General features: G+C 43.5%; 1 protein-coding gene across 4 annotated transcripts in view; it reads right to left on the bottom strand.

Annotated features, from left to right (window-relative positions):
• Positions 1-431: 431 nt before the first annotated feature.
• Positions 432-20,588, bottom strand: part of KCNK10 (potassium two pore domain channel subfamily K member 10) — a 183,881-nt gene continuing 163,724 nt past the window's right edge. For all 4 annotated transcript variants that reach the window (XM_003902139.5, XM_021941446.2, XM_003902138.5 and 1 more), the window contains 3 exons: positions 12,980-13,166; positions 8,731-8,873; positions 432-6,518 (listed from right to left, as the gene is read on the bottom strand). In XM_003902139.5, coding sequence (XP_003902188.1) covers positions 5,898-6,518; positions 8,731-8,873; positions 12,980-13,166 — 951 coding nt within the window. In that variant the 3' untranslated portion in view covers positions 432-5,897. The remainder of the gene's footprint in view (positions 6,519-8,730; positions 8,874-12,979; positions 13,167-20,588) is intronic.

Genomic DNA, 20,588 nt, shown 5'->3' with positions numbered 1-20,588 from the left:
AATAAGGCCATGGCTGGCAGACGCATAGCAAGGGCAAAACCAAACACAGCATGAAATGTCAGCATCCAAGGGGTTGTTCATTTTATACTGGAAGACCTGTCACGATGTCTAAACTTAGTGTTTCACCAAGAAAATGTGACAATCAAGCAATGTACAGTCAAGATCAGGTTAAAATAGGGAAATGAAAGTAAATGTGCACTGACAATCCTAGTTTTTTAAAGGTTTCTCTTCATGGATTGCTTTGTCCTCCTCCTCCTGCAAGACGGTGAGTTTCCACAGGCCCACGAATGTCATAAATGAGTGCAAGCTTGGGAAAGCACCTATCCTGTGCCCAGGACAAAATATCTGTGGTCCAGAGCAGAGCTCCCAACCCAGCCACTATGAATCATGCTTAGCCCCACAAAAGAAAGGAAAACAAGAGAGACATTGGATTGGATCTTCCAGAAGGTCTTTGTTGCAATTTTTCTCCATCATTGAAAAAAAAATTACATCATCAAACAAAGACAATAGCAGCACAGCTTATTGAAATGTCACAAGCAAATTTGTTTTGTACTTTCCCTAAGAACATTACGAAATCCCCCTCCCCCGGCATTATTTTCTGTAAAATGCCTTTTTTTTTTTTTTAAAGCACCATGAAATCCTACAGAGAGAAAAATAAGTAAAACACCTCCACACATGGATTTATCATCGTCACTGGGTCCCCTGCCTGTGACTCTGGGATGGGAAGGAGGCCAGAGGCTGGCATGTGAGGTGGTTTGCATATCGCTTCTAGGCACCACTGCACCTTCTCCCTTCAAGCTCAGAGCCCCGACAGCAAAGGAGAGGTTCCGCAGTTACTTTCTGCAGCATCGGTCTGCTGAATCAATGGAGCAGGAGTCCTCTCAAAATAATTTCTTTTAATGCACAGGGAACTGTTTCAGATTTTTCACCTAAGAATCAGGAACACAAAGTAGATACCAAATCTCAGGCACCTGTGAAAATGATCACCACTTTCAGTAAAATCAAGAGACACCTCTCGTTTCTCCTCAATGTCACTGCACTGATATCGAGTGACTTATGACAGGCATGAGAGAACTGAGGTTTACATAGAGTATGGGTGGGTTGGTGAAGTCCAATGAAGGTATGGTGCAGGAACAGAAGTCAGGGCTTTGCTTACAGCCATGTAATTAGCATGCTGTTCCAAAGATTCCCTATGCAGAATTAACAGTATCCACAGTGCTACACTACAGTGATCTTTGTTTCAGAGAATTACCCTTTTTCTTTTATAAGGCCATTACTAGCCAGCTCTTACTGCTCACTCAGCCACTGTCTTTGCACACAATTGCATCATAACAGTGAGAAAGAATAACCCCATATTAGCAAAATGCAACAAGCAGAGATATGGAATGCAACACGGGCTGGTTTTTCCTTTCTCGTTTTACAGGGGCTCTGAATGTTTGTTTTCCTACGCCTTTCCCATGGTTCCGAAACCTTGGTACACACTGGATGCTTCACATTCTCACCAAAGCCAGTGGGTAAAAACCAGCCCCACCCAAACTCTGGTCACCTTCTCACTAGTCCTCAGAACCCAGCATGCAAATAGACAGGCAGCACTGATGAAGCCAGGAAATGATATCATCTCAGAGGGAGGCAAGGGGGCGGGTTCTTAATTTTTAGCTCAACTAAGACTTCAAACATGGAATGGTCCTTATAGAACCTAAAGCAGCCATTTCCTCAGGGGTGTGTGTGTGTGTGTGTGTGTGTGTATATGTGTGTGTGTGTGTGAGAGAGAGAGAGATGTCTGTCTGATCATAGTACTTGAATTCATGATACATGAAGTACTACAATTGACTGCAAATAGCAACAGCTTAAAATTCTTTAACTAGTCTTAACACCATGCAAAAAATGCCCTCACAGCATGAGCCCTCCCGGTAACAGTACACTAAAGAGCTATAAGGGAGGACAGAGAGAGCCTACACAGGGCATGATCCGAATTTGGACACCAGTCTCCCACGTACATCTGGTCTCCATCAATCCCCCAAAGACAAATCCCAAAGGGCAGGAGACTAAGCTCTCACCTTAACCTAAAATGGGCAAGACAATTAATTAGTCATTATTCACAAATCCAACTTATAACTTAATAAATTTAGTGAACTCATGGACTAGGGAGTCTTTCATTAGAGAACTGCATAACTACAATGGACCTTGACAAGTATCTGTGCTCAACTCCCTTGATGTGCAGACAAGGTAATAGAGATCTAGGCAGGGAACTGATGTGCCCACAATCACAGGCTATGACTAGTGGAACACAAATAGTCCCAATTACCTTAGTAACAGGCCAGAGATGGCCCAACACCACCCCCACACCCACATACGCACGCGCATGCGCACGCACACATACACACACGCACACACTCTATACAGCCCTGCCCCAAAGTGATAAATTCCTGGAATCACTATTGGGTTAGGACTGGGTATGGAGCTGTACTCTTTCCAGGAAAAAATGCCCATTGGCTCTCTCACCAGTAAACCTCCAGATTTGTCATGCAAGAGAAATTCAGTGCCCGATTGCCAGAGAAGCCAGTGAAGCAAAAGACACTCCCCACTGAAGATGGTGGACGTGTGCTCTTTCCGTGTGCGAAATTGACACATTTCTCCTAGGTTTATGGTGGAGTGGGAGTGCAGATTGGAAACGGAGGGCTGTGCTGATGCATGTATAGAATGTGTAGCAGCTTTGATTTATCACGTGTATTCTACATGCCATTTGGCCCCATCTACGAAAGGTAACATTCAAGTAACTTCACACCAACCGACCTCCTCCAAAAGTCTTAGTTTATATGAAGAGGAATCCAACCTCTTTTTCTCTCTCAGCTTCTTTGTGAGAGTATTTTATAGGTTTCTAAACACTTTGCACACATATTTAATCCATCAGTCACCATAGAGGGTCTTCTTCGATTTTGTTCATCAGATTCGTGGCCAAATGTACCCAGGGAATGGGTTATGTAGAAAATTTCCCCACTCCCAGCCCAAGGTTATGTTTGATCCCTCTGTATGACTGATTTGACTCGTTTGGGGAAGCATCTATGCACACACCAACACATGCACCTGTTCCATTTGGTAGAGTATGCAGCTTAGTGCTTTGAACTATTTTATTCCTGCTGCATGCAGAGTTCCTACAAAGTTAGCAAGTAAAGTGCAAAAGAGTGCTTTCAAAGGGCATTTTTTAAAAGGGTGCCACATACAGAATTTCCAAAACCAAAACCAAATAAATGTACAGTAGGTGTCTGCAGGGGCAACCCTTTGAGCCATGTTTACACAGAGACCTTGTGCCCTCTTGGTGGTGGAGACTCCTCCATATCTGCTCCCCACATCTGTAAGCTGTGTCCATGAAGCTAGAAAGACACACATACACACAAACACACACATTCACAAGGATGCATGACACAGACACTATAGTGAAGTTGAAAGCAGACTTTGGTCAGACTTTGAATACCAGCTCTACCACTTTCTTGCTATGTGCCATTGGGTAAATTACATAGCTTCCCTGAGCCTCTGTGTCCTTGTGTATATAATGGGTTTGCAAATACTTCCCACATAGTGTCGTGACGTTTCATTGAGCTGATGTTCATAAAGTACGTGTCCCACAGAAAGCACTGAATAAGTGAGGGAAGCCTTTGCCAGATTTGGCCGTAGGGCCTGGAATTTTAACACACTACTACAAAGAAGGTACCAGATAACACAGAGTGGAAACCCAAATAGGTGAGATCCATGGAAAGTTTAATTAGGAAACTTCGACTTGTTAGAGTAACAGGAAGTCCCAGTTATCTACCTATTCCTTAAAACACATTTTGTCAGGCTGGAATGGTTCCCATAGTAAAACTCAACATCCACACCTGCATAAACATCGCCTCCCAAGTGACTATTTATTACTGTGTCGACAAAGCATGTCACCAGTGAGCGTCATCTCCAGTCCAATGGAGGAGTTGACTTAGACCTTCCTTGGACAGGAAGGGTCTCATCAAAGTTGATTCTTATCTGGCTCCTTCTCAAAAGCAATGCCAGAACTTCAACAGAGCCTAAAGGTCTGGGGACAGGGAGAGGAGACTGCCTGTGCTCCAGGCAGGGGAGAGCTGTACATTTTTGAGAAATGGGCAGGGACAGGTCTTCCATGGTACCAGCAGTCGAGGATGTTGTGGGTACAACATTCCCTGGAGGTCAGAAAGCACTAGACAGTTTCTGGAAGTCTCTGTTAGTGCTGTGATCTTTTGGTAAATCCACACTGAGGGTTAGTTATGTAAAATCCTGTGAACTCTCTAAAAGGTAGCAGTGAGCCTAGAACACACATAACCAGCAACTGCCTGGTGTTGCCAGGTCCAGATGCTTTCGTGTGTGGCCCAAAGAGCTAGCTGTGAACCAGCCAATTATGATAAAGACTGAGGCATACACAGGAGTATGTATTTTCCCCTTTCTGATACAAACCCATTTAAAATCATCATGCAACCGATGACCAGCCATTCACCGACTTTCCTCTACAGGACGTTCTAGCCTCATGGACCAATCATAATTACGATGCGTTAGCTTATCGTTTGCCTGCGAACAATCAGTCTAGAGGTGTTCCAGTTTTAGTGAATTACCGATGTGAGATATAGAAACAAGCAAGGAGAAGAAGTGACATTTTCAGAATAAAGGAATGCCCAAACATAAAAGTAAAATGAAATATTTTAAATATTTCTAAGTTATCATTGTTAAACGGAATTAATGGCACTTACGCTGCAAGCAATAAAAACATTTCAAGCTTACTGTACAAGGGGTACATTTTCTCTTTGTTTGGAGATAGCGAGATTGGATCTTATCACTACGTCTACCCTAAGACACCCAAGGGACAAAAAGCCCTGAGATGGAAAGATGCCATGGTCCTCAGTGTGTCTCAGAAATGCAGGATGTCTACTTTTATAAAAATGTAGTATCAGCTAGACAGAACAGCAAGCCACTGGCATCATGCAAGGCAATTGTTTTGGTATTTCTCCCCTTCTTATCAAAACAAGTTATAAGCAAAGTACGTGGACATTTCCAAATCAGTTTATTGTCACCATTGCACCCACTGAGGAAAATGCATGATTGGCTTTTAACCACACAGCAGCTGATGTCGCATTTCACCACTGCTCACCAGTTCATGTGGACTACCTACCCCTGTGAGAAAGACCAGACTCAGCAGGCTTCTGTCATTGGTTAAGGTGGTATCCACAGTGTGATGTGTTTGTGGTTATCTTTTTTTCTTTTGTCATGAGAAAAGCAATTGCACCTTTTAATACGTGTGCTCTGATCTGCTTCCAACAAATTCCAGGTGCTCTCAAGTCCCCACAGACATTCATTTGGAGCATAGAAAGACTAGGTATGATGCACTGAATGGTTTGTATCAAAATTCAAGCTCAGAGTACATGCCAAAATGTCAACTCCAACCCTTGTTACACATAACCAGTTCACCCCCAATCAGGTCCCCTTCTGCATGTGCACATATTACTAACAACTCCACTAAAAAGACACAACTGTTTCTTTCAGGAGGCTGGTCTAAAGTATAGCTGCCCTTGTCTATGTGTGTGCCCAGGTGGCACTGCCCAGGGGTACAGACTGCCACTGCAATGCCCTTAACATGTACGGCCAGAACCGGCTACGTGCATGGACACTCTTGGTGTGTCCTGTGGTTGCTATCGGAAATGAAGTTCTTGTTCTCTGATTCCTTTTGGCAGAGCAAGCTTTCAGTTGTTTATGGCACAGTGAAATATATTCTTCAATGCTATGTAATTTTGGACTAATAAGTCTGTTTAAGGCACGTGTCTCAGTGTGAATATTAAAAACACACACACACACACACACACACACACACACACAGCTCAGTCCAAGACCAATGTCCTTCACATTTAGTTTCTGTCTTCAAGTAATGAGTTGTTCTCCAGCTCCCGGTCTTTGGTGTCTGTGGGTATCATCCCGTTCTCCATCTCAGCGTGCTGCTGGATACAGTCTGTCAGCATGGCTGTGCTGGAGTTGTCCGAGTTACACATCTTTTCCGTCTCCTCCTCTTTCTTCTCCTCGTCCAGGGAGTAATTCCGGAAGGTCTTGTAGATTTTCTGAACGTCCTCGGGCAAGGTCTTTTTGAGGTCCTTGTTTTTCCTCTTGGTGAGTCTGGAGGTGGACCCGAACTTGTTGATGATGTTGTCCTCAGACGCGCCCTGCCCATGCTTGTTCAACTGCTCCGGTCCCTTCAGACGCAGGTTGTTGGGCCGGTTGTTGATGCTCTCCTGGGATGAGGCCTTGAAGCGACCAGTGTCCAGGGCGGCAAAGACAGAGCGCTTCTCGGGGGACAGCATGTCCAGCGAGTGGGCCCGCTGGTCCAGGCCCAGCCGCCGGCGCTCCATGCTGCGGATGGTGGCTGCCCGCTGCAGCTTATCGTGGATCTCCACGCTGAGCCTTCGCCGTGTCTCCCGGAACTCGGCCGTGACGTTGGCCTTCCACTCCGCCGCATGGGCCTTGATTTCACCCACCTGGCCAAGAGACAGAAGAACAACAATATGCTGACAGATGCCATTTGCCTTGGGCCTCCCAGCTCCCAGCCCTCGGGTGTCCCCACGGGGAGGCCAGGAGGTGGCGGAGCACGTGCCCAGGGAGAGGTGCAAATGCTACCTTCAGACCTAGTACTTCTGCCACCCGGGCACCCATCCCTAATTGGCTAGTGAATAAGGTGGCTCAGGGAGACACACGTGGTGGGGAACCCCAAGAAGCCTGAGATTTGGAGATGGTGACTTAAAGAGAGGGGGACGGCATTCTGCAGGAGAGGTTAAAATGTGGAGTTGGACAGGCCTGGCTTCCAGCTCTCATATTTTATCAGTTGCATGGCCTCGTTCCCCCAACACACACTTGAGTGACCATAGCTAGCTCATCAGAGATGAGGAAATACACCTCAGTCCCGGGCACAGCGGACGTCTGCCCTCCCTGCCTTTCTGGTTTGCTATCCAGGTAGGGTGACCAACCTGTTCCAGTTTGCCTGGGGCTGTCCCAGTTTCAAAACAGAGTCCTGTGTCCTAGGAACTCCCTCAGTCCTGGGAAAACTGGGATGGTTGGCCACCCTATCTGGGCCATGCTATGGCCATGTGCTGTGGGGCTTTCCCTGGTTTAAGAAGATACTCCAGGGCACCTGGTAACCCACTTCCCCCAGTCAGGGTGCAGGAGGAGGACCTGTTCTGCCAAAGCCCACAGAACGGGCGTCCTTAGAGTGGACTTTTGCCTGAGAATCAGCACCAAGTTTCTTGGCTCTTAATGAACAGGGCAGACAGTACAAGTCCCATGCTTCCCTCTGCAAATGAGGAACTCAAATTTGTGCATTCAGGAAAGTCAATATTCATGTTGTTCCCTTCTCTTTTGTTACAGCTGATTTTCAGCAGGTCAGTTAGCTGTCTGGGGAATCAGTCTGGAAATTGCATTGCTTACTTTCCTGGCTTACTTATGTAAGGAAAGTGATATGGGAAATCTCTCCATTCAGCAACTTTCTCCTGGGGCCTTTTATACAGAATGAAACAAACAGAGGCTGGCCTTTTCTTTATTTCTTTGGTTTTTCTTATCTCCCTTCCTTTCTTCAGCTCTTTTTTCCTCCTTCCTTGGCCGTCCTCCTTTCTTTTCCTCTCTTCCTAAGAGAGCTACATTATATATTATATATATATATATATAGAATTTTTGAGAGCTACATGAATATATACATATATATTTTTTTATTTTTATTTTTATTTTTTGAGACAGAGTCTCACTCTGTCTCCCAGGCTGGAGTGCAGTGGCACATCTCCGCTCACTGCAAGCTCTGCCTCCCGGGTTCACGCCATTCTCCTGCCTCTGCCTCCCGCGTAGCTGCGACTTCAGGCGCCCGCCACCGCGCCCAGCTAACTTTTTGTATTTTTAGTAGAGACGGGCTTTCACTGTGTTAGCCAGGATGGTCTCCATCTCCTGACCTCGTGATCCGCCCGCCTCGGCCTCCCAAAGTGCTGGGATTACAGGCGTGGGCCACCGCGCCCAGCCTCATTAAATGTTTATTTTTGAGAGTGCTGGTGATTCTGATGGGGCTTTTGTGTGAAGGAATTATCACCACCAACACCACCACAAGAAAACACCTGGCCGAATATTTATTTTTTGATCACAAAATCTGTCTTTCCTTCTTATGTTCCCTTCATGTAAAGTTACATGCACAGCCCTGTCCACAGGGATGTATTTGTCTCTATGGATGCAACAACCAAGAGGGGATATAAGTGAAAAAGACCCGTTGGATTCACTTCCCCATGGGGGGCCACTCTTCAATGATTTCAGTTTCTTACTGAATCAGGAAAGATTCTTGGTGTTCAACTGCCTTTCCACACAGACCCTAAGGCCGGAAAGACAGGCTGCACACCCCCTCAGCCGTAGTCTACCTCTCCTGACTATTTATTTTCATTTTCATTTTTAAAAAATCAGCTGTTGTTTACTAGTTTTTCCAGGATTTATGAACTGGTAAACGAATCACCATATTTTCTCACCTGCCAAAAAAAGAATCCAGAAATAACTGTATTCTATTCTCCTTGGTTTTGAAGGAATGATTCAACATGAAGAAGCCTATGAGCCCCCCCGCTCCCAACTGAGCCAGAAACACTCCAGCCCACAGGACAGAGACAGGCAATTCTGGACACAAGCTCATCTGTTCTCAGAAACATTCATAGAGTTAGGAAGGGGTCCTACCTCTTCTTTTGTCTTTTTGGACAGAACCCGTAGCCAATCTCCGATCATACTGAGGACAGCTGCAAAGTAGGCAAGGCCAACAAGGATCCAAAACCACACTAGGGGCTTATACCACTCGCGATAATTGATGCCAGCGTTTCCCCCTGAAAACAACCAAATGTTACTTTAACCGTGATCTAGTATATGGTCTTTGCAGAGAACACATATTCCAGTCTATGTAGTGAAGACGTCATCCATCATTGTCTAGCACTCAGCTGTTAGGTCTGCTGTGTACAAGGTGGACCGGGGTTAGAGGGCAAGGGGGAGACCCGTCCCTTACCCACAGGAGCCTAACTTGAGGCTTTATTTCCCTCAATTCTTGACCACTAACCTTAATACCAGAAATAAAACACGCCAGTGGCCAACCTGACCTACTTATGCTGAACCTGAGCGTTGAGGATGAATGACTCTGAACTACAGCACAACACATCAGGCCTGGCTGTCACTGTTTTTTCTTAAACTTCTCTAAATTTATTTTAATAAAAATCAAATATCATATCGCCCCCTATGGTTTGGAATTCTTGGAACCATTTCCATCTTAAGCACTCATACATTTACTAAGAGACAAGTGGATGTGTGAAAGTAAAATTAGCTTTAATGGCATTACTGGGACTTTGATGCAAGCAATAGTGATTTAATGCTAACTGAGGAATGGTGTTTACATAGTGCTACTCCAAAGGGTCAATTAGGCTGAGTAATTAGAGTCACCATGAGCTAGAACTAAAAGGGACCTTTGAGGCCAATCCTTTTATTTTATAAATAAGGATTACAGTAAAAAAATCCATCAAACCAAATTGGCCAGTTGCCTGATTGCATTGACTGGCTGTTCCATTGAAAGGACCAGTCATTTATTCTGAATAATTAGCCTATTTATTCTAACCTTCCTACAGGCACTGCTGGAGGCAGCCATGCAAAACAGGTTGCAAGCCCAACCCACCCTCCTAAAGAGGAAGTGAGGAAGCTTCTGGAAATAACGGACATCAGCCTCGCTCTCTCTCTCTGGGAAACGCTGTTGCCTAAGGAAGCAGGCAGTGGCTGTTTCTAAGACGACAGATACTAGCAATGGATTGGTAACTACAGTATTAGGTGATGAGTGATTAGAGACTTCCCCACTGGACCAGGGTTGTAACCACATCTAGCACCACTGACTCTTACAGCAAAGGCAGCTGGGCAAGAAATGTGACCTGTGGCTCCTCTCGACAAGCCCAAACCCAGTCAGCAACACAGCCCAGCAGACCACGAGGTCTTGACAGCTACTGCCACTTCTTAACGTTAGAATTCCAACTTCTCTGTGCCAAGCCCCCTTCAGTTTGGTCCAGCTGCTTTTGGTTTTTCCTTTCAGACAACTCTCTCCTGCATCTTTATAGCTTGAGGATACGACTTGAGTTCCTGCACCAGTAAGTGGTTTTTGAGGTTCATTTCATTTCTGTGGTTTCTGTGCTATGCCAGAGAAATCTGTAGCTTTCTCCTGTGGGCTATCTGGGAGTAAATATTTACCTTTGCAAGTCACTATCACCCAGCAAAGATGGTCACTAGGGTGCGCTAGTGAACAAGGAACAAAGAAGCAGGCAGTCAACACCCTTCTAAATACCCCTTTATGAGCTGCTTATCTGGATTCGGAGTTCTGTGTGTGCTCCCAGACAGAGCTGCAAAATACTGTAAGGCTGTCCTAAAGTGAGTCCGCTGCAAAACAAATCAGCAATCAATCCTGCAGGATCAATGTTCTGATTACATTTCTAGTAGAGTTTGTACTGTGTCAAATCACAGCAACCATCAACTCTGGTTAATGTATCTTTTTCCAATGATTGGGCAACCTTCCCTATCACTCTTAGACTGTTACCAAAAGATAGAGACAAACTTCCAGTCTTTTCAGGCATGCATTCTCCAGATTGGTGTGTGTAAGCTCGGAAAACTGGAGCTTGGAAGGGGTCTGGCCTAATTGCACTGTGGTTTTTAAGAGACCATGGTCTGCAGAAACCTCAGGACAAAGGAAATATGGCTCTGTAATCACTGACAAGGGCCATAAAACTGTGCATGCCTAGGACTGTGTAGGTTGTGCCCTTACTAGGTAAGTAAAGATAAGGTAAAGTGCTAGTTTGTACGAAGTGCTCAGTCCATGGTAGATATTAATAATAAATAATAAATAATAATAAATAATAAAAGCATCATTTAAAAAATCTCACTCCCAGGCCTCTGCTGTTTGTGCCTCAGACTAACAGACCAAACTGAGCCATTGGTTAGAGATCTGTGTCTGTCACAAGTATCTTAAAATAGATAGTCCTCGGGACAGCCCAGTGCTATCCCAGAGAGCTCTAAAGCACTACACACTGCAGATTATGCTTTGGGTACTTAAAGGCGTTTGTGAAATAGTTCAAAATTCCAGCTGCCACTACTTGTGTTTGCCTCAGATTGGAACCACTACTGAGTTTTCCCATAGACCAGCTACGGATGATGCTAAGGGATTAACTGGAATACATCTATAACTGTTCCTCTTACTTTTCTCAGTTTCTCTGTGCGGTCTCTCTTCGGAGCTTGAGGCCACTAACTAGATATCCATGGTTGAGCACTGCGCGTAAGGAAAAATGGGTAGAGTCCTAGACTCCAGGCTTTCTGTAAATGATTTTTAGTCAAATTGTCAAAAGTCAAAAAAACTAAATTCAGTCACTTTGCAATTCTTAGTCCTTAAGCAATAAAAAGGAAGGGGGAAAAAAACCCCTACTGTTTCTACAAAGTGGAATTCAGTCTTTGTCTGCCCAATTGGAAGAGCTACAAAACCACTCTGCCAGTTATTTGAATTGTAAAATTAACAGGGAGGCACCTGCACCCCTATTGATGAGCCTTCAGCAATCTCTTCCAGAATGTCCTGTTTGCCAGACTCCCAGAGACCAGAACCCACTCCTCCTGATGTGCACAGTATTTCCATGGAGAAATCAAGAGCCTGCTGGGATCACACGCCAAACAAGAACGGTCTGGCCAGGTGCAGTGGCTCACACCTGTAATCCCAGCACTTTGGCAGGCTGATCGCATGAGCCCAAGAGATGGAGACCAGCCTGGGCAACATGACAGTATCCCATCTCTACAAAAAATACAAAAAATAAAAATGAAAAATAGCCAGGCGTGATGGCACACGCCTGTAGTCCCAGCTACTCAGGAGGCTGAGGTAGGAAGATTGCTTGAGCCCCAGAGGTACGAGGCTGTGGTGAGCCGTGATCACACCATTGCACTCTAGCATGGGCAACAGAGAGAGACCCTGTCTCAAAAAAACACAAAAAAACAAACAAAACAAAACAAAACAAAACAGTCTGCTTAGGGCTCAGGTCAGGCTGTCACTTCACCAGGAAGTGGTAAAGGACACACACACACACACTCTACCCAGACATTTCAGACTTGTGATAGATGATACAGTTGTTCGATCAAAGCGTTCACTTCTTGTCGTAGAAACCGATCACTTGTCTGAACACCTAGAACCATCCCATTAGAAAAAGAGAAGGATGGCCTCTTCCTTCTATCCGTACCTTTCTACCACTTTGGGAAACTGGTGCTCACAAGAAACGAAGTCTCATTTCATTTGCAAGTTCCCTGGCCCTAGATGAAATTGATGGTGATTTTTTTCACTTCCTTAAACATAGCTCATCCACATTTATTTTTACAAGGAAGGTTCTTGCTTGTATACACACTCCTGCAGAATCCATGAGCTTATATTCCCTCTGGGCAGGTGTATCTCAGCTCCCCATAGATACACCTTAGCTTCGTATCTGGTCATGCCCAGGACAACGTTTGCAGAGACAATGGTTCTCACCTGGGAGTCAGGAAGCTGAACCCGCAGGTCACTGCAGACCAAATCCTATGCTAATCTCGTCTGAGTTTCCTATGTGCCACCTCCTAGCATAGCCTTTATCATTAGATTAGAAAATTCAGAAGTCCAAGATTCAATGAGAAATTCACTTTAGTCTTGCATCATTCGTGTGACGATAAGGGAAATAAGCATCCTGAGAAGGAAAGGGTTGGCTTTCTTTTCATGGCAGAAAAAACCTATGGTGTTTATATTATATAGGACTAGGGATTTGAAATGAGCCTCTTCACAGCAGTAGTGACACTGAGTCATCTTCATTTGCTTCTCCCGCAACATCTTTTATCGATTGTGAAAACACAGCCAACAGATTATTTTCCCCGCCAGAGCCCCAGTGCCTGGGATGCCAAGGGTGCTTACCTGCCACAAAATCACCAAAGCCCACCGTGGTCAGAGTGACCACCACAAAGTAAATGGACTCCAAGGCCGTCCAGCCCTCAATATACTTAAAGATGACAGCAGGGATCGTCACAAACACAATGCAGCCGGCCAAGATGAACAGGATGGTTGAGATGACGCGGATCTTGGTCTGACTCACTTGCTTTTTCTAGGAAGAGCAAAGGAGAAAGATAGGCAAGTCAGCGGCATCACCCTGGATTCAGGATACAGAGGCACAGAAAAAGGTATTGTGTCAGTGACTTTTAACTTTTCTCTGGTCATTGGCTGCTTGGAGGAAGTTTTATGAACGCCGTGAACTCCCTCCTAGAAAAGTGCACAAACAGAAGTTTTCAAGTGGTCTAGGAGGTTCTCAGGCTTCCTGAAGCCTGTTCCTGGACAACAGGTCAAACAAACAAACAAAAAATCCTGCTTAGCCGAAGCTTTGAATGTTTCTTGCATGGTTCCATGACTGCAGCCCAAATACTGATTCTAACTTCTCACTGGTACAAATATAATGATTTCCCAAAAAGGGCTTGCTGCCATTTGTCACGTATTATTACTGATCCTCCATCCGCGAGAATGAGTTTGGAACTTTTTCCACAATGGTGGTGATGGATTTGCACCATTTCCCTGGTGTCAAACAGAATATGTCAAACAGAATATGCTGGAAAAACAATTATCCGAGTCAGGCCAAAATGTTTGGATGAAACGGAAAACACAGTCATCCCCATCTTCACTTGTGACTGACTCTAGCCAAGTATTTGTGTGTTTCTTCACCCCCACCTTTTCCCTGCTGAAGCTGTACATTTATAACACACTTTTGTTTTATTTATTTATTTATTTATTTATTTATTTATTTATTATTATTATACTTTAAGTTGTAGGGTACATGTGCATAACGTGCAGGTTTGTTACATATGTATACTTGTGCCATGTTGGTGTGCTGCACCCATCAACTCGTCATTTACATCAGGTATAACTCCCAATGCAATCCCTCCCCCCTCCCCCCTCCCCATGATATTATTGCAGCACTATTCACAATAGCAAAGACTTGGAATCAACCCAAATGTCCATCAGTGACAGATTGGATTAAGAAAATGTGGCACATATACACCATGGAATACTATGCAGCCATAAAAAAGGATGAGTTTGTGTCCTTTGTAGGGACATGGATGCAGCTGGAAACCATCATTCTTAGCAAACTATCACAAGAACTGAAAACCAAACACCGCATGTTCTCACTCATAGGTGAGAATTGAACAATGAGATCACTTGGACTCAGGAAGGGGAACATCACACACTTTTGTTTTAAAACACACCTGTTTGAGCTGGTGCTGTGATCATCATGTGTGCTGACTGTATCACTCACAAGAGACAGCACAGGAGTTAGCATAACAGGGTCCCCATCTAAATGGGTAGTAGGATGACAATTAGATTGACTTAATGATCTGTGGTGAAATCTCCTTTGGGGCTTTGAAATTTTTATACATCTCTGCAAACAAATCTCATCTCATGCCAGCTCTTGAAGGAGTCAGTTATTGGGTCATTAAAAAAAAAAAAAAAAAAAAGCATCTAGAATGGGAACTCCACTGATACTGGGGCAAAGGAATCATACCAATGGAGTTCAGGAGTGGGAATGGCAGCATCGGTGATATTCTCTTTGGATGTGCTGAAGGCAACACTTGAATTGACTCTAAGCTGAAAAATCCTCACAACTCTCAGAATTGGTGCTGGAGACTGTCACCAGGAGGCCCTGGTATCATATACTAGCATAAATATATGAACGATGTGTTTAGCACCAGAATGTATGGCCTTTCTACATTGCCTAGATGAATTTTCTGCAAACGTACACCACATTTAGGGCAATCAGTATAGGAAATCCGTACCATGAGACTTGCATCCTCTTCACTGCACCAAGCAGAGAGAGACTTTTGCTTTATATACTTCATTTTACACATGCAAAACAGAAGCCAAGAGGGGTTAAGGGACTTGCATAAGATGATGCTACTAATTAGCTGAGATTAGAATTCTGATGTAATTAATTCTCAGTCCAGTGCTTCACAATGGAAACAGCTTTTCAAGTAATTCAACAATTCACCAGCCCAAAGAAAGTTGTCAAACAAAGTCGTCTGCATCTAACAAAAGAAATCAGACTAACTCCTGCTGAAAATGGGCAGTCCTCTGTCCCTTCTGCGAAGGAAGACTGAGAATAAAAAATGGTCACTGGGTGATCCGTCCAGGAAAAGCTAAAGAAATGCCACCCTCCCTTGTAAAAAGGAGGTACTTTTCTAACTCCTAAGAAGGTATCTGGTATATAAAATGGGAACAGGGAAAAATAATTTGATCTATGCTTGGATATAGAAACCCTCCTAATCTCAGAGAAGCCATCTGAAAAAAAAAATACAATTTATTGATATTGTTGAAACTGTATATGAACATATTGACTTTTTCACACATGAAAGTGTCATAACAAGATACATTACGTGAAAACTGCAGGGAAAGTTTTGTCCATTTTATAAATTTCCATGTTGGATATTATAGGAGGGTTTTGTGAAGGCAGGCAAGCCCCTCTGAGAATCCAGGAACATACTTTAACTAACCTAATTTTGTTTGCAGAAATGTATGAAAAGTTCAAAGGCCAAAAGGAGATTTCGCCATAGGTCATTAAGTCAATCTAATTGCTAGCAATGGGAGCACTATTCCTCCTCAAATATTCCTCCTCAAACGTATAATGAAATTAAAATGAATTAAATGTTTGTGAGATGCTTGTTAAGTCATAAATTAAGATGTGAATGTAATTTCAATCTAAATGAGGTTGAGGTTGGCAAAAGAGGACTGCAAGTACGTAGGAAGCTGGAGACGTTCCTGGACTTCAGGAGATGGGCAGGAGGGAAGATGGGGAAGGACAGGGGTGGATTTGTTTGATGGCAGACAAGGAGGTGTATAACAAATGCTAGATCGTGGCATCTTAATTGCATCATCTACCAGAGACTTTATCAGCAAGATAAACACTTCACCATTACTCATTGCCCAGGCCAACAAGTGTGTTTCTGGGCAGCTTCTCCCAGACATCCAAGGGTGATGCTCAGAGAATGTTTGGAGCGTTTAATTATCAGGGTATTTTAGGGACTTAAGAAATGAGTGTCTTGCATGTGTATATGTGTGTAGGTGGATGAAAATATGTGTATACCCATACTTCGCTATAAAAAGAAGTGCTGTGGGTGTAAGGTTTTAGCAATATCTGTTATTCTGGATACCCATGTTTTTGCTGCCCTCTAGGTATTAAAAAAAAAAAAAGTTGCCTTAATTGAACATTTTAAATTGTAGCTTTCACAATGGAATCACAAACCATCTCATGTACCGTGTGATGATCTTCAGTTTTCTTATCTCCATTAGTCCTGTAACTGTTCACTACTGCTGAAAAGCCATAATAGTGTTTAAGAACACAGAGTCTAGGCAAAGACTGCCTGAGACACATCCCATTCCCATTGCTAAATAGATGAGTGACCTTAGGCAAGTTTCTTAACCTCTCTGTGCATTAGGGTTTTTTTCTCTATAAAATGGAGATATGAAACCCCACCTTATCAGATTGTTTGGAAGATTAAACAAGTGTGTAAACACTTAGCACAGTGCCTGGTTAATATTCAATGCTTGTTAACAGGCCATTTTAATGTAAATGCTCAAATTTTTCCTTAGACGTAGACAGTCCCAGGTTTAATGCTTCTCTTTGCCATTGAGGAATGTTCCCTCATACGTGGCTTGAGATAATCTTTGTTTAGCTTCAGGAGTTTGCTGCTGGTTGTCTTTTCCTGGATATATTGTATACCTCATTGTCAATGACAAAAAATGTCCTCATTCTCCTTTGGTTCTTCTTGCCAACTCTGGTTTGAGCTCTCAGACAGTCTCAGCTCACAATCTTGGAAGCTTTTTTATTTGTCTTCCAATTAATTCCACCCTACTTCCAAAACCCCAGGCTCAGCCACCTCCCCATCCCATTTTTCATCATCCTTCAGAAACTGCCAAGAATTGCAGATAATGTTTGCAATGTTAGGAACCAGCTGCAGAGGGATTCTGAGAGGCACAAACCTCGCTCTCCCTGCCTCCCTGCCACTCCCTCTGCCACTTACAGTATGGAGCTGTGTTTCCACGGTGGGGTTGCTAGGCAAAATTGCATTGCTTACATACCAGTAAGCAGAGCCGCTAGCAGAAAGCTCTGTGAGAGCCCAGATCGAACTAAGCTAATGTGTCCTTAAGCTAACAAAACTGTTATCAGGGAAGAGATGGTCTGATATGACATTTGGGTAGAACTGATAGGATGGTTGTGTACTTCTGTCTAAATCATGTTTTCACACTTTGTTGATTGGTTAGACTAGAGCGCGTGTTCTTCCCTTCTCTTTACACAAACAGTATTTTGCAAAACTATCTCCCGTATCCGATTGATACAAACTATAGGAATTTCTGAAGTACTCAAAACCCATTTCCTGTAGAGTTGTTCATTTAGTTGTTGAAATTATATGTGCAATTGTTCCAAAGACCAAGTAAGCTTTGTAAACAGGAGGAGAGGGAGCCAGTTCTAAGAGCTCTCTTTTGAGAGAGGGATGTATGGACTGACAATTCGGGAAGTGTTTACTTGTTTCAGGCCTCAGAGGGCTAAGCCACATGTCCAGTTCTCATTAAGCATAATTCTCTGCCTGTTTTTGTTTACTTCCACAATGTTATTTTGGAGAGCATGTATATTTCCATTCATTTGTGGGCTATTTTTTTCATTTAATTTTTACCCACTCTTTAATCCCCATTGTTTGCAGCTTTATGTAATTTCTTAGAATTCTGAGATTAACAATTCAGATTGTTTTGTCTGGCTGGGAAATTACTTATTCGTTGTGATTTCTAGCCAGGATGTCGGGGATTTTACTCAAGAATAAAGACACTGCAGTAAAAATCCTAAGGCAGAAGCTAAACATGCAGAGCTCGATTTATGGCTTGGTTTGTTGAAATGCAAACACATCACCATAGTAATACAACTGAACTGAGGATAATTTCTCAAAATGGAAAGATAATGGGAACTGCCTAGTAAGAGGACTGACTTCATTTTCTTATAACATGTTTTCTTCCAAGATTTATTTTAGAAGGTTCACTTACAACTAATAATTTCAACATCACAATGAATGGCCTTGTGGCACTAGCAATTCTATAAACTATGAGTAGAGCTTTTAAACATCTTTGCTTAAAATCTCCATGGTAGAGATGCCGTAAGCACACATTAGTGAGAATAGTGAAGTGAAACCTTCATGAAGCCTACTGAAAAAGTCCCACTCAAAAGCTGAATACACAAATGGATCATATCTACACAACAAAGAAAGTTTATCTCCAGCTTCTGACTCTGAGTCATGTTGCATGGCACCTATGACAGACCGGCCAGTTCAGTACTCTGCTGGTTTCACTATGCAAAGTTTTTGAAAAAGATGTTGGTATATACGGGTAAATTGTTTTTATCACTAGACTACCAATATAGGTGCATCTGGGATGGAAAAAAAAGAAAATTCACAAATAATAAAAACTCAGGCCAGGCGTGGTGGCTCACACCTGTAATCCCAGCTCTTCAGGAGGCTAAGCTCAGGAGTTCAAGACCTGCCTGGCCAACATGGGGAAACCCCATCTCTACTAAAAAATACAAAAATTAGCTGGGCATGTTGGCAGATGCCTGTAATCCCAGCTACTCAGGAGGCTGAGGCAAGGAGAATCACTTGAACCCGGGAGGCAGAGGTTGCAGTGAGCCAAGATTGTGCCATTGCACTCCAGCCTGGGCAACAGAGAGAGACTCCATCTTAAAAAAAAAAAAAAAAAAAAATCAACTGTTCCGCTGCAAGATTTTAATTAAAATTTTCAAAAGTTTTCTATTCTGAAAAACTGGTGACTGTTAACATTTGAAGATAATATGCTATTGGAACACAAGATTTGGCATTTAATTCATTCTGCACATAATTATTTAAAACCTTTATATGTCAGGGACCTTTCTAGTTGCAAGGGACATGGCAGTTCAAGGGAAGGAGGGAGGGAAGGAAGGAAGAAACAGAAGGAGGGAAGGAGGGAAGAGAAAGAGAAAGAGAGAAGAAAGGAGAAAAAAAGAAAAGAAAAAGTTCCTTCCTCTTGCACACAAAGTCCAGCGGGAAGATCTGAGCCTTTGGCTGAAAAAGTCTGTGTGTCACTGTCCATGGTGCCCCACCCTGGTAGATATTGAAGGCAAAGCTTAGTACCTAATGACACCTTGGTGACCAAATATATCACCTGGGAGAGAAGAAAGGAAAGAATAACATTCTTGTAGCTCTGGCATGTGGAATATAAAAGCATGCCGACTGTAATGGACGATCTTTAAATCTCTGTTAGTCAGACATTCAGAAGATATGTCTCAGAGGCAGGCATAATTCATAAGCGATCACACCACATGCAGAAAACATGCAGACAAATCCTTAACTGAAGAAGGGTCCATCTCTTTGGCTGAAGTGTGAAAGAAAGCCCATGGAAAGGTAAGGAGAATGGGACACCTGCTGATGAGCCACACCAACTGAGTAACTCCTGACAATCCCAAAAGATGTCCCTCCCAGCTGCTCACCTATCCAGATTCTGATTTTATCCCACTCAGATTTCAGCAGCATCATGAACAATGCCTCCATCTTAAACAGCCTCTCCACCATCACAAGCAGAAGCATACAATAATACTACAGTAACAAGGCTATAGACAGCTAAAAGGTAGACTCACTCTTCTTCCATTGGCTAACAAGGTGTAAGGTCACAGTTCCCTGGCTATGCAGTGCACAGGAGTGAAGGCACAAGACCCCTCTAATAGGATAAATGCTCATTTTCCACCCCAGTGCTTCTTTCCTTGTATAGGGAGCTCCACCTGCTGTAATACAGATGGCCACTCAACTCTTATTCTGACCTGGGATTCCTGTTAACCCAGCCCCTTCCTCTCCCCTTCCTTCTGGGAGGTACTCCTTGTGATCTCCTGTCTAATTCTGAGGTTGTATTAGGAAACTCATCTTTCCACAGATATAAACCACATTCTTCAGTATAAAGGGAATATAGTAATGTTAGGCTTTATCATCTCCTTTGTCTTATTTAATTTAATTTAATTTATTAATTTTATTTATTTATTTATTTACTTGAGGCAGAGTCTCACTTTGTCACCCAGGCTGGAGTGCAGTGGCACAAACTCGGCTCACTGCAACCTCTGCCTCCTGGGTTCAAGCGATTCTCCTGCCTCAGCCTCCCAAGTAGCTGGGATTACAGAAGTACACCACCACACCCAGCCAATTTTTGCATTTTTAGTAGAGATGGGGTTTCACCATGTTGGCCAGGCTGGTCTTGAACTCCTGACCTCAAGTGATCCAGCCGCCTCGGCCTCCCAAAGTGCTGGGATTACAGGAGTGAGCCACCGTGCCCGGCCCATGATTTTTTTATCATAGCAGAAAGCTCAGTGATTATTCTACTATGAAGGGGGAAAGAAGTGAAATCTTCTGGTGTTCAGCAAGCTCTCTTCAAGACAAGGTGAGTTCCCTTCTTTAGATTGTGAATGTTCACCCGGAAGGAAGAC

This window comes from Papio anubis, chromosome 7 (genome assembly GCF_008728515.1).
Source record: "Papio anubis isolate 15944 chromosome 7, Panubis1.0, whole genome shotgun sequence".
Taxonomy (NCBI): Eukaryota; Metazoa; Chordata; class Mammalia; order Primates; family Cercopithecidae; genus Papio; species Papio anubis.
Note: the sequence above shows the minus strand (reverse complement) of the source record. Positions and strands in the feature narration are given on the sequence as shown.